Here is a 13827-nt window from a genome sequence, read left to right as displayed (position 1 = left end):
TGAGTATCTGTGACATTGAGTCTCTCTCTCTCTCTCATTCTCCCTTTAAATATTTAGTAATTTATTATAGTGTAGAACAGCTTGAAAACACATTAATTAGAATGAAAAATTTCTCGCCTTTCAGGTAGGTGCTCTACACATTAGGCTAATAATTAAAATTACAGGTGTGCAAACCACTTCTGAGAAGCCAAGATCCAGCTGCTCTTCAGATAAGACCCACCTGCACTGATTACATCTGTACCATGTGAAAATGCTCTCTGTACCTTTTGTACCCCCCCCACACTCATGCTGGAAGATCTGATGGAGTATCCTGAAGATCCCTGCTGAGCTGGAGCTGGGATAAACTACAGCATAGACTGTCATTTGATCCCTGCTGGCTGCTGTCCCCACAGAGGGGTCAGCAAGGGGATGGGACTGGAAGAGCTGAAGCTAGAACTGCAGCAGAGCTTTGTACCTTAGAGATCTGCTGACAGGGCATGACTGGCAGAACCTCAGTGGGACTGAAAGATTGCTTATAAATCTCTACATGCTTATCAAATATGATCAAAGTAACCTTATGGGTTTAGCCTGTTTTGTTGCACCACATGTCTATCAGATTAAAATCTGTATGTTTATGACTGTGTCACCCCCTTCTAATTACATGCAACCATGAAACAGCTTATGACAAAACATGACAAAGCATAATTCATTTAAAACAAAATATAAAAATGTGCAAGATCCATTAATGACAAAAAAAAAAAAAAAAGAGATGTTTGTTTTCACTGTAGTATGAAGAAAACTATTCCATTTGGGAATAAGGAAATATTTCCAAAATAACAATATTTTGCAAAAAAATGAATTTTTGCATGTATGCATATGAAAAGTTTATAAACCTTTTAGTGGTTATAAAATGTTCAACATTCATTTTACCAAAATGTTCATCAACTTTTCAAAAACCTTCAGTCAGGCATGGTTATGTGTTTTGTCAAAAGTCAAACATTAAAAATATTCGCTGTTTGTGTTTTGTATTTCAAGGGTGCGATATTTACCCAAAGAAAATGTCACGGAAAATGAGAATGGCACAATATCCTACATGTTGCCCAACGTTGCTAATTTTGAACCTGATATGTCTGTTGGGACAGAAAATGACAATGTGACTGTCCTCAACCTCGCTGTTGTAGTAAGTAAAGAAAGAAAGCCATAGTGTCCAGAGACAAATATTGAGTTACTGGAGGAAAGAGGGGAGGAGTTCATAGCATCACAGAATAGTTTGGGTTGGAAGGGACCTTAAAAGTCATTTAGTTCCAGCCCTCCTGTCATGGGCAGGGACACCTTTCACTACAGTGTGTTAAAAGCTCAAAAAACCTCCTCCTCGTCAGTTTTAGCATGGAAATAAATCAAGAGTTTGTGGATGGGTTCCCTTGGTGTGTGAAATACAGCATGAACAGTACAGGGTGGATTTGCCATGCTGTTTCCATAATATCATGAGGCCTGCTTGGCAGGGGAGGCTCCATTAATTCCCACATCCTGTGTCTGCATGGCCTCACCACCACAGAGCCTGGGCCCCATGGTGCAATCCTGGAGCTCTCTTGTCCTACTGAGATATTAGTTATTCAAAGAAGAGCACAGGGATCTTCACCTAAAGTAGTGCTAGAGCCTTTTTAGTCCAGGTGTTTTTGTCTTATCAAAGGCTGACAGTGTTTGCCTTTACAATTTTCATATTTATATTCAGCCCTTGTTGTATTGCAACTTTCTGCCGTCTTTATGTGAGTGCTCAGGATTCTGTGAGAAGGCGCCTGCAAGGGGCAGAGTGTGAAGATGCTTGGTGTAAACATAAAATAGAACCATACCAGCAGTCACAGAATCACAGAAGAGCCCATGTTGGAAGGCAGAGCAGATGGTCTCCAGGGCTCCCTGTGAGCCTGTGAGCTTCAGCTGTTCTGTCATTCTGTGATTAGGGCTAATCTAGTGAACTCATGTAATCAGCCAAGAAAAGTTGTCTGCTTTTGTGTAACCAGTATGGCAAGTAATTGTTTTGTTAAGTGTCAATTTTATGTAGAAACTTAACTTCGAGGGAGCTGCAAATCTGGGAACTGGCTTTACCAGACATTTCTTAGAGTCAGTCTCTGTATTTTTAATTAAAAGCACACGCGGAATTTTATGCTAAATGTTGATTTTATTGCTGTTGTAGGCTGTACCTGCCGTGTTCCCAAGTACTTTTATGCAATCAATAATAAACACTTGGATTAAATCTTCTAAGTCAGCCATACTGCAGAACAGAACAGTGAAAGAAATACTGTGGGGGTACACAGATCCCTTCTTAGACAGTGTCCCCTTCCCTGGTGTGAACCCAGTTGTGGGAGTCTTCTACCCGGTAAGTGAAACCAAGGAGGAGGCAATGCCTTCAGTTATCATTCTATGAATAAAACTTAAGACAGCTGCTCTGAGGAAGAAAGATCTGACAAAGCTATGGATTTGTTCAATATTTCTAACTGTTATTCCTTCTTGTTGCATCTGTTACAGTATAATGGGACAAGTGATGGACCTTACAGTGTCTATACTGGGACAGAAGATATTTCAAAAACAGCAATAATAGAAAGCTATAAAAATAAAAGGTAACATAACATTGTAGATTAAAAAAAATAGATATATATTTTCAATGTATGGCTTTTAAGAGTTGATTCACTAGGGGCTGTAGGTAAATGATTCAAAGGAAACAGGATCAAGCCCTGGTCTTAGCAAAACCATCTCTTTCTTTCAGCTGTTAATAGTTCTGTTAGGAGCTTGGACTTAAAACAGTTACTGATTTTTTGATACAAGTAGTTACTTCTGTTTTGCATGTTTAAGTAGCTAGATTGCTTTTATCCTATTCTAATGGATCCTATAATTTATCTGAATAAATCCTTTGCCTTTGCTAATGGGTCAGGCTTATACTGGAACAGTTATATTTGGCAATACAGGTAATTAAATTGCTTACCTGGTATAATTTACTATATGCAGCATGACTTTTATTTTACCCTACAGGACTCTTTCATACTGGCCGGATCACTGCGATATGGTTAATGGCACAGGTGAGCCTATTAAACATTTTAGAACTTCAACACTTTTCTTGATATTGCAAGGGAATAAAGAGATACAATATTTAAATTAACTCCCCAGGGCTTTTCCAGTTCAGTATTCTGTATATTAAGTATCTATATATACGCATACATACTACTACTATGATATATGCATATGTGTGTGTCTATTAAAATATATGAATTATTTATTACTGTACGTTATTTTCCATACACAAGCACACAGCCTCTACATTTCGAGTAGATGTGGAAGAGAAACAAAATTATCCAGTTCTCTTGTTTCTACTAATTATTTTCATTGTACAATATAATTAAGATTCTTTTTCTTTGCTGTAACAGTTGAAAATTATCTTTGCATTTTAATAATGCACATTCATTTACACTGTAGAGAATTTAATTAAATGCCCCAGAATGGACATCCTGATATATGAAAAGAAATTGAGGCAACAAAGGAGGAGGCTGTCAGATGAATGGCTTGTAGACCACTAGAAAGGGAACAGCAATGAAGAAGAAAAAGTAGTTTAGACTGGGATGAGTAGACTGTAGAGGAATATTTTTGAATTTGCTTTTGGAATGCATATGTAAACAGCTGAGTTGTTCAAGATACATTTGTTGAAGGTGATATTTTTCTTTTTGGTAATTGAAAGCATTGCTGTGAGGACACCACAATCTGTGGAGCTGAGGCTGGCAGGTGTCTGGTGGAGGCTTTTGGAGAGAGCTCCAGACCTTCAGTAGATGAATATCAAAACAAGCAGGCTTTTCTGTTGGATTGTTTTGTTTGGAATTTTCCCTCCATTTTCCATTCTGCTTTACCTGGCATAGATAATTTTCCTTATAACCCAGATCATGCAACAAGTATTTGAAGTATTTAAAATACATCACAAAAATCCAATTTTCCAAAAGTCTGGGAGCCATGAAGGAATAGTTCCTTTTAAAATTGTGTAATTAATTTTATAAGAAACAATATTTTCTTACATTCTAGGACTTGCCTTCTTTCTTATGGGGCCTGGCATCTTTGTTTTTTTAGCCAGGGTCATCTTTTTGTTGATTCTTCCTTCATAGCTGATGGAATAAACATATGCCACAATTAAGTGCTCCAGTACAGTGAAAATGAGCTTTTAGTTGTTAGCAAAGATTGCTGCACAGTTTGCAAGGGCATTCAGTGTGACATTGCTATGTTTGGAGATGCAACAGGTTTAAAAAGTCTTGTAAGTGTGAGAATTCTTTATCTTGTAAGCTTTCACATGAAAGCTCACCATGTATAGTATAAGAAAATACATATATAAAAATATAAAACAGTATACTTGTATGAGGCTTGACATGAATCCATGTTTGCCAACCTTACAAGAATGCCAAGATTTAGAAACAGAATGTGTGTTTAGGATGATCTTGAATCTTTGAAAAAAAGTGCTTCTGTCAGCAGTGGGCAAGTGGCACTATGTAATTTAGCTTTCTTGCTCTTGCCAACTAGATACAAAGATATCACAGATGTTTGCAATTGTTTGGTTATGGCTGGTGCCTAAGAAACTAAACAGAAATTGTTGCAAAAACTAACAAATGTACTGGTTACAACACCTTAATGGGGAAAATGGCAGAGGCTCATTTTACATAACTCAGTGCTTGCAGTGCAGAAATACAAATCTGAGTGTCTGCACTCTTTTTTATAACAAGTTGAGAGAAAGACAATACCAGAGTGCTATCCTCTGACTTATTCTGCATATCTACCATGGTTTGAGGTGGACTGTGCTCTAGAAGTGGCTTCCTCCTCTCCATTAGTTCTAGAAGGGCCTCAACTTAGAGGCCCACTTGAGCAGTCTTTGGTGAAAAAGGTTTAGCATTGATGATTAAGTAGACAGTGTTGACGTCTGCAGCTGTGTTTCTTGTAAGCGCTGAGTGTCATAACTGCAGGTGACCCAAGCTTCTCTAGGAAGATTTAGGTCTATAGACTGCATGAACCCTGAAGCAATGGCAATAGGTATTTGGTTTCACATCAAGCAGAATTTTTTTTTTAAATCTTCTGTTTTACATGGGCTTGATCATATAGCTTCACATCTGGGGGGAGGGGGGAAGCTGCTGTATCTTGGCCACTTTCAAGAACAATTACATCTTATCTTTGAAGTGCCTGTTAATGTGCAACAACTTACATAAACATTTTCCCCACATATGACTCATATTGTTTACTTTTATCACAGCTTTATAGGGCAGTAGCAACTGAGTATTGAGCTAGCAATTAAATCATGTCTATTAAGTAGAATTGCTTTCAAGCTCTTCTTATTTTGTTCACAGATGGAGCATCCTTCCCACCATTTGTTACGAAGAATCAGGTACTACGCTTCTTCTCCTCCGATATTTGCAGGTAGGCTGGTCCCTTCCTGGAGTGCCTTCCCACCTTCATGTCGCACTGCATGCTCTTTGTTGTCAGAGGGTGGCTGCAGTGGCTGTGCTTGGGCTCAGGTCAGCCAGGCAGTGCAATGTAAACTTTTCATCTAAAACACAAGTCATGAGTTGTGGTCATGATTCAGAGCCTGATTCTTCCACTTTTATATATGTCAAGTAGCAAGTTATTTACAATGTGCTTTATTTCAGCCACTTACAGATGTGTATTCAGGAAAATGTGACACTGTGAGCTATTAGAGATCTGTAAAAGGAACTGAGGGCCACAGGATTCAAAGTCCTGAGCTTCTTCTAAGATCAGGACATAGCCTTCTTTGGTCTGAGAAGGTAACAGGTACAGCAGGGTCCAATTAGGTCCATCTTTGGCATTTCTGGAGAAAATCATCTATACAGAACAGTGTTTACTGTCATTCAATAGATACTCAAAATTGTTTTCTCACAGGATATTTTTACATACTTTATTTTTATGTGTTTACAAACAAACAAGCCTGCTTAATGCATCCTGTGCTGATGACTTTTAAGCCTGCTGCTTCTTCTGGGCTATCCAGTGTCCCCAAGTTTTCCAGTGGGATCTCTGAAAGAAATGTTAAAGATTTAAAGTGCATCATAGTGTATTTTCTTGGGAGGTTGAGACCCTTTATTTGTTTTGCTGCCTGGAAACAGATGCTTCCTTTTTACTAAGTTTAAAGTGGGCCATTTGGTTTGCAGAGTGTCTGTTTTCAAAGATGAGTGTTCTTATAAGGAGTTAAAGGAGTTTTTTAGTGAAGCATTTTGTTCACCAACTGGAAAACATTTCCCAAGTTGTGGAAAAGGGAATTCTATGCAGGGGAGAAATGATAATGATTGATTGCACACAGTTTGAGAGATCCCTCCAGCCATTTAATTCTCACAATTCATGAACACTAAAGGACAGTAACAGTTGCGCAAAGGTCCTGCAGAAGCAGGGTCAGGAAAAATTGTCCTGTCCATGTTGCAAAACCCTTCTTTTGTTGGCTGCAATGCAAAGTGTTGGTATCCTGGTTACATTACTGTGTAGCAACCATGTCTCTGTATCATCTGATAATAAATTAGCAAAAAGAAGCTTAAGTAGTATTCTGATTCACTTGCAATGAGATAAGGTTATATGCAAGATGTTGCCTGCATCATAAAGCTTACACTATCACAAGGTCAGCAAGAAACTATATCAGAGATGATTTATATGGATAAGCATCTCTACTGTAGTCCAGAAACTTTCAAAAACCTCATAATGACAGTGGGTATAGAAATGTATAGGGAAAAGACATCTCAATTATTTTGTTAGTTTTTGTTATTAGTATTTGAAATTTTGTCTGTCTTTTTGTGTGTTGTCACGCTCATCTCTGAGCTTGTACATCCTTTTGTGAAAAAGTGGAATATTCTTCAGTACAGAGGAACAACCCTACAATTCTCTGAACAGTGTGGCAGGAGCCTGGACATTGGCTCCCTGAGAGGGGGAGTTTCTTTTAAGAGAGAGGCAGCTGGGGGATCCTTCAGGAGCATTGGCACCAAATCAGACTTTTAATCCAAATGGCTGAAACACATTTCTCCTCTTTTGTGTTCAGATCGATCTACGGAGTTTTCCACAGCAAGCAGGTTGTGAAGGGAATCACACTCTATCGTTTCATAGTTCCTCGTGAAGCATTTGCATCACCAGCTGAAGTCAGAGACAATTATTGCTTCTGTACGGACCCAGTCATATCAGAGAACTGCACATTAGCCGGAGTCCTGGACATCAGTGCCTGCAAAGCAAGTATGGTGGTGACACAGTACTGCTACACAAGCCATTTAACTGGGGACAAGGCACTTGTCCTGTAGCTGAGGTGTTACTCTGAGATCCAGGACGTTTGTGTTTGTGAATTCTTCCACAGATTGCTTGTGAGACCCCCTCACATTTCTTCAGCCTCATTGCCCAAAATGAAGACTATAATATTTCTGTATTTTGCATAGTGCTATGCAAAATTGGGATACCATAGATTGTGTACTGAAACTGCAGGAATGTGTGTAGAGGAAGGAAGGGAGGGGCACTGTGTAAAATCCAGAGATAGTCACAGTCTTTGTGTTTGTGGGAATTCACACACACAGTGGGGGTGGGTACGTACACAATTACATACACATTCAGAGACTGAGAGACAATACTGGCTTAGTTTGGTGTTGGTAAAATAAATATATACTGAGTCTGCATTTGGTGCAGAGTGAACTGCGAGGGGTCCCTTCAGGCTAAGGTGAGATCATGAACGTGGGGGGAAACATTGACAATCTCCTCACCTCAGCAATGAAACTGGGAGCACTGCCAGCTCCACAGTGTAGGCACAGACAAGCAGGGTTTGTAGCTGCAGTTTATTTCACCATGCAGATTTTTCCCATGACTGGAAAAAGTCACTGAAATGCTTGAATTTTGTTTTTTTGGTTGGGTTGGGTTTTTTTTTTTTTGGGTGGTAGGGTTAGACTATTAACATTTTTATCAGGATTGTACATCTGTATAGCAAAACTATGTTTGGAAAATGAACTGTGAAAATGAAAGCTAAAGCAAGGCTTAATGATTCAAGAGAGTTTGTTTTTTTTTCAATAGAAAGACCAGTATATATCTCTCTTCCTCATTTTCTTCATGCAAGTGAGTCTATATTGCACAGTGTGGAAGGCCTGAGCCCAGATGAAAAGGAGCATGAGACGTATCTGGACATTGAGCCTGTAAGTCCAAGTACTTAATACTTGTACCTTGGGAAACTGGCAGTGTTTAAATTTAATAGTAGTAGAATTGGCCTTTTGCCAGAGGGACAAGTGAAAGATGCATTATTTTCATGCTTGCTTTTCTAAGATCTGCTCTCAAAGTGGGATGGTTTCAGCAGGGGAACTTTAGAACAGAACTTGATCTTTTTCTGACCTTCAAAGTTTTGAAAATCGGTTTTGATTTTGACTTACTGGGAACGTGGGATTGAATAGATTCTTCAAACTGTGAAGTATGTTGTAGCTTTTCTATAACTTTCAAGTACTTTGAGAAAATTATTCTATGAAACTTCTGTTTCCTCTACACTTAATTTTTAAAAATTTTCTATAACCAGCCATTTTTGGATAATTACTCTCTCAATTGAAACTAAATAAACATAGATGAGTTTATTTCCAATTGGTAGAACTCTAAACAGGCTGATCTAAATAGATGCAATTCAAGTCTTTGTGACTTGGATTGTCCAACAGATCTCCCAAACAGAATGAATTTATTTTGATTTCTTACAAATTTACCTCTGTTTCTGTTTCAGTGATTCAGTTAACTTTAAGTGTATTTACCAAAGTTTTCTAAATTGTATGATGAATTCTAAGGTTCCAAAATTCTATTTTGCTCTTACTTTGAATGAAAAGGTAAAATTGAGAATTTCTCACTAAAATTTGGCAGTTAAGCTATGTAACTTCAGTGAGGAGATTGAAGTTAAATCTTTGTTTCACCTTATTTGGAATAGACAAATCAGATTTTCCTAAATATTACACAAAATTTTCAAGAATTACAGCCTTTTTTTTTTTTTTTTGTGAAAGACAGAGACAGGAAGAAAGAGATGAAGAAAAGATTTGACTTTTGTATAGATATGATATTATTTATATGATATAGATAGATATTGTCACTGATAGGAAAAGTTTGTTTTCTGCCCTATGCAAGTTAAATGTCCTTCATTTTGAAAAAGAAAATTTCGCTGATTTTTGGTGAAAAAAACCCCTGAAATATATTTTTATATGAAATATAAAAATGACTGATTTAGTAGTTTTAGCCTTTGCCTTCAGGTTTAAATATAAATTACAGAAGTAACTATGGTAAAGCCACAAAATTAGAACTTCAGTGAGAAATGAGAAACCCTTAGAAACATTACTATTTCATTAAAAATTAATCCTTCCAAACATAAGGATAAAATAACCCCAAAGTGCTTTTTGACACAGTCCATATTATAGGCTTTTGCATCTAATTAAAAAATTTAAATTAATGTTTTGTTGCGTTTTTTTCACTGGTTTTAGGTGACTGGTTTTACACTACGATTTGCAAAAAGGCTGCAAGTAAACCTCCTTGTGCAGCCTTCAACAAGAATTGAGTAAGTGCTACTTCATTATTTTATTTTTAATGAATTTTTAAGGGGGCTGATTGGTCTATGAGAGCACCAGTAGAAATGTCTTGGAGAAGAAGGAATAAAAATACTTTCCTGAAGCTTGTTCAGAGCAAGTCTTCCAGAGCGGGACACTGCCCAAGTATTTTAACACACATTTGATTTCTCTACAAAAGCTTACAAGGCAACATGTTCTTAAAAATAGCATTCTTATAAAACCCAAATGGGGGCCATGAGGATGAACACAAAAGACAAATGAGACAATGAGAAAGAGAATTTATGTATTTCCTGTCACTAAATGTTATTATCACAAGGGTCAATGGGTCTCTAGCTGTTTTTTTTCCTCCTCATTGGCTCAAATGTACATGGATAGACACACCTTTGGCATCCTGTACATACAAACACCACACAGATCTTCAACCCTCTCTGTGTCTGACTGCCCAAATACAGAAGATTAGGCATAAAATGGTGGTTGCCCAATATGTAAAATGACAGTTATTAATTGTAGTTTTGGTTTGGTTTGTGTTTTTTTTCACTCCAAAAGTATATTTAAAAGGTACATCTTGAAGTCAGAAATACAGTTAGACAAGAAGAAAAATGTTTAAGTGGAAACTGGGCTTATGTAGCAAACTAAAAGTAACATGCTGTACTTATTTTCTCATTTCAGTCCTTTAAAAAAAGTTAAAAAACGCTATGTGTTCCCTCTTCTTTGGCTAAATGAGGTTAGTATATTTTATGTCTATTAATATTCTCTGTTTTAAAACAAACAACCAAAAATCTACTTAGCTTTTTCAGTCTTGGTGCCGTGAAACTGGGTAATTAAACTCGTGCTCTGATTTGCACCACACCAATAACACATTCAGCAAGTGAGGTCTTGCATATCTACCTTTCACTGACGATTTTCTTGCACATTTTCAGTCTGCTGTTATTGGGGATGAGAAAGCAGAAATGTTCAGAGCTAAAATCTCCAGTCGGCTCCAGCTGCTGAGCATGTTGCAGATGGCGTTAATAATCGGAGGCTCTGTGGTGTTCCTGGCGTTCTTGGGGTCCTATTTCATTTGCAGGTCGAAGAAATTAAAATAAGTAGGTAAGCACTAACAGCTCAGTCCTCAGCAGTGACTTCTCCTCTGGGTTTCAAGAGTTCAGAGTCATTACCTATTTCACTGTTCTTTTTTTTTTTTTTTTTTTTTTTTAATGTGCTAGAAAATCCTTCAGGAAATCATCCAGATAATTGGCCTAATGTTTTCAAGTTCTCTTCCCATCCTATATCTTTCAGGATGCTCTTAATTCGGTGGGGGGGGGTGGGGGGGGATTGGGAACTACATCAGAAGATCTTCATTCATTTGTTGTGATTTCTTTAAAATCAACATTTTGTCCAAGACTGTTAAACTGTTCAGAAGTGTCCTCTAGCACCTCTCTGAGACAGAGGCCCCACAGCTGCAGATTCCTGTGCTCTGCCAGGACATCCCCCTGTCTGAGGTTCAGAGAACCCGCTGTAAATTACACTTTCTGTTGAGTGATGGTTTCTCAGTTCCTCTCAGTGGTGCGTCAATGTTACATTAGTCTGAACACTTCCTGAACATTCCCGGTCCAAAAAGGCAAAATATACTCCCATCAGGGGTAGACTAACCAAGTAGTGGATTAATGTGCTAGTATCTGGGGAAAAAACCACATTTTTGGAATTTTTTAAAAGAAGTGCAGAGACATGAACATTGTGGTGAGAAGTATGCTATACTAAAGAGATATTCTTAAGATGAAGACTTACCTCACCATGTGCTGAATTCTGATTTTATTTCACTACAGATAACAAAAGACTTCAGAGGTAGTCAATGTTTAATTGAAATTTCAGCCAAGCAGCTCGTTAAAATTCAGAGACAAAAGGTATGATTCAAAGCACAGTCAATCCACATGCTATGGAGTTCAACATACTTTTCCATTTTGAGAAGACCAGCTTACTAACCCAAATAAGCTGATGTTTTCGAAGGTCGACATATCTGACATCACTAAGGAGGCCACTGTGGAAAATACACTTTCAAAAAACTTTATTTGACTTGTTACACATTTTAAATTGCATTCAAGCAGACTGAAATTGATGTGCAGTTGGATTTTAGTTCACCTTCTGCCATTTATGCAACTTGCTACTCATTTTCTTCTGGATTTGCAAGAAAAATGAAAGCCGCTTGCTGATGTTCTGTCTCTGAGCACAGGCTGGGAATGACAACAATTTGGAGCTCATGCTGTGCTCTACATGCTCTCATTGCAATATTTCTCTCTGTTCCTTTAAGGAATGGAAGCTGCTGCAATAGAACTGCTCTCTGTCCTCTGTTCAGGGATGTGAATTGCATTGAATGTGAAGTTTATAATGTAAAGTTACTAACTAATACATGAAGTTTATAAAAGACTAAAATATGTGTTTTATACAGTTTTTATGGAGATGGCTCATAGATACACCACAGTTCTCCATATGTTGATGGAGATCATCAACATTTGACTCCACAGCTGTTTATTAATCTGAATCACTCCCTAACTCCCAACCTGCTCCACTGCTCTTCCCGTTGCCTCTTGTGAGCTTTTATTTCTGGCTCTTGTTTGAACACCAGCCTCTGCACTGCTCTAAGGCCACTTTTCCCAAAGCGCCCATCGGAGAATGATCTGATATGTCACCTGACAGACCAAGAGAAAATATTCCAAAATGCTTCAGAGAGAGGAAAGACTGAGATAATGATTTTGATCAAATGTCAGAGGGTTCCACTTGCTATAGAAGCACATAAATGAAAACAGGTAGCCCCAATTACTTACTGATAAACCACCTGCTGTTAGGAAATTTGTGCAACCATTTATTTAATGAGGTGTATCAGCCTGTTGACAGGTACCAAGCACTGCTGTCTGCATAAATAGTTGACTTTTTCATTTGATCTGAATGCTGTATTTTATTCTGAGAGTCAATGGGGAAAATACGGAGTGTTGTGGGGTCTCTTCTTTTTCCATGGACTCATTAAATTCAGAATAAGAGTCTAAGTTCAGAATTTTCTATGATTTCTTTTTGGATTTTTTTGTCCCCTTACTTAAGAGCTGCAAAGAAAAGGGAAATCAAACGTAGTCTTCCTCTCATGTCCTGCTGTTTGGAAACAATGCTACAATGGACTATAAACCACAAAGCTAATAAAGGGCAATGTCTTTGGCTGGGTATCTTTAGTAAGATGTTCTTACCTTTGGAAATAAAGGGAAAATCCAACTGATTATAATGCTCGTGTTTTATTGTTTTATTCCATTGTTCCTTGTGGACAAAGTTTTGTAGCTATCAGCAGAGCTGATGAGTCACAGAAATCCCAGGATGTTCTTCTTGAAGGTGAGGTCTGTGAGGTACATGGCTGCACTCTTTCCTGCTGCAAGCTGGAAATGCCAGCTACCAGGGCAGCCGGTGTGACACTGGAGGGAAGGGCTGCTCTCAGCCCATGTATTTGATTACTCATGGTGCTGGCTAGTCAATGGAAAACAATACCTTTCTCTCATATCCACGTTATTGCTGGTGTCATATATGATGCTCTGTTCCCATATTAGTCTGGGGGCAGCTTGACTGAAGGCATCGCTAGAGTCCTATGGACTGGTCAAAATAGTATGAGGACAGCTAAAGTCATTAAGCCACATCTCCTCTGAGATAAACACAGCTCTGCTGTGGTTCAAGATCTGACGCCAACTTTTTATAATAAAATGTCTTTTGTGCCAGCATCTAACATGAAAGGAAAAACAGCAGTGCTCCTGTGGTTTTTGATATGCTAACATTTCCGCTTAATTTTATTTGACTTCAAGTACATTGTCAGTAAGTTACTGTTTGCTTTACTAGTGCTGTTTAGTGCTGTGTGGTGCTCCAGCAGCAGTGATCAAGCTAGTCAGGCCATGATTTTAAATGTCTCAGGGCCAAATTTTATATGGACAGAACTATATGTTTGTCCATATATATAATCTCATTGATCTCAATGCAGGTTTGGGCTTTTAAACTATGTCCAGCACCTAGACTGCACTTGAATTATTATTTGTTGTTATTTTATCCAAAACATCAGTTACAGTTATTGTTAATTCATGATACTAAGGCTAATGTTAAGTATTTACATTTGTTCAAACAGTGCAGGGTAAACTTTCATTAGAAATGTTGATGAAAATACAAATAAAATAAAGCTCAAACCTTCTTTCTGATATCCTTATGTTTAATTGTAAATAAAGCCTTCTGTGTTGAATAATGTAGTTCTTGTGTCTCTTTTCTTGGTATTTTGGGGTAT

General features: G+C 37.9%; 1 protein-coding gene across 3 annotated transcripts in view; it reads left to right on the top strand.

Moving 5' to 3' along the window:
• The window catches only part of CD36 (CD36 molecule (CD36 blood group)), a 35471-nt gene extending 21679 nt beyond the window's left edge, over window positions 1-13792 (top strand). For all 3 annotated transcript variants that reach the window (XM_069035638.1, XM_069035630.1, XM_069035624.1), the window contains exons 4-14: window positions 1015-1159; window positions 2171-2353; window positions 2503-2594; window positions 3004-3050; window positions 5343-5412; window positions 7031-7218; window positions 8038-8156; window positions 9465-9538; window positions 10218-10272; window positions 10469-10637; window positions 11354-13792. In XM_069035638.1, the coding sequence (XP_068891739.1) occupies window positions 1015-1159; window positions 2171-2353; window positions 2503-2594; window positions 3004-3050; window positions 5343-5412; window positions 7031-7218; window positions 8038-8156; window positions 9465-9538; window positions 10218-10272; window positions 10469-10633 (1138 nt within the window). In that variant the 3' untranslated portion in view covers window positions 10634-10637; window positions 11354-13792. The remainder of the gene's footprint in view (window positions 1-1014; window positions 1160-2170; window positions 2354-2502; window positions 2595-3003; window positions 3051-5342; window positions 5413-7030; window positions 7219-8037; window positions 8157-9464; window positions 9539-10217; window positions 10273-10468; window positions 10638-11353) is intronic.
• Window positions 13793-13827: the final 35 nt, after the last annotated feature.

Source organism: Aphelocoma coerulescens, chromosome 1A, assembly GCF_041296385.1.
Source record: "Aphelocoma coerulescens isolate FSJ_1873_10779 chromosome 1A, UR_Acoe_1.0, whole genome shotgun sequence".
Classification (NCBI taxonomy): Eukaryota; Metazoa; Chordata; class Aves; order Passeriformes; family Corvidae; genus Aphelocoma; species Aphelocoma coerulescens.
This window is presented reverse-complemented; position numbering and strand designations above follow the sequence as displayed.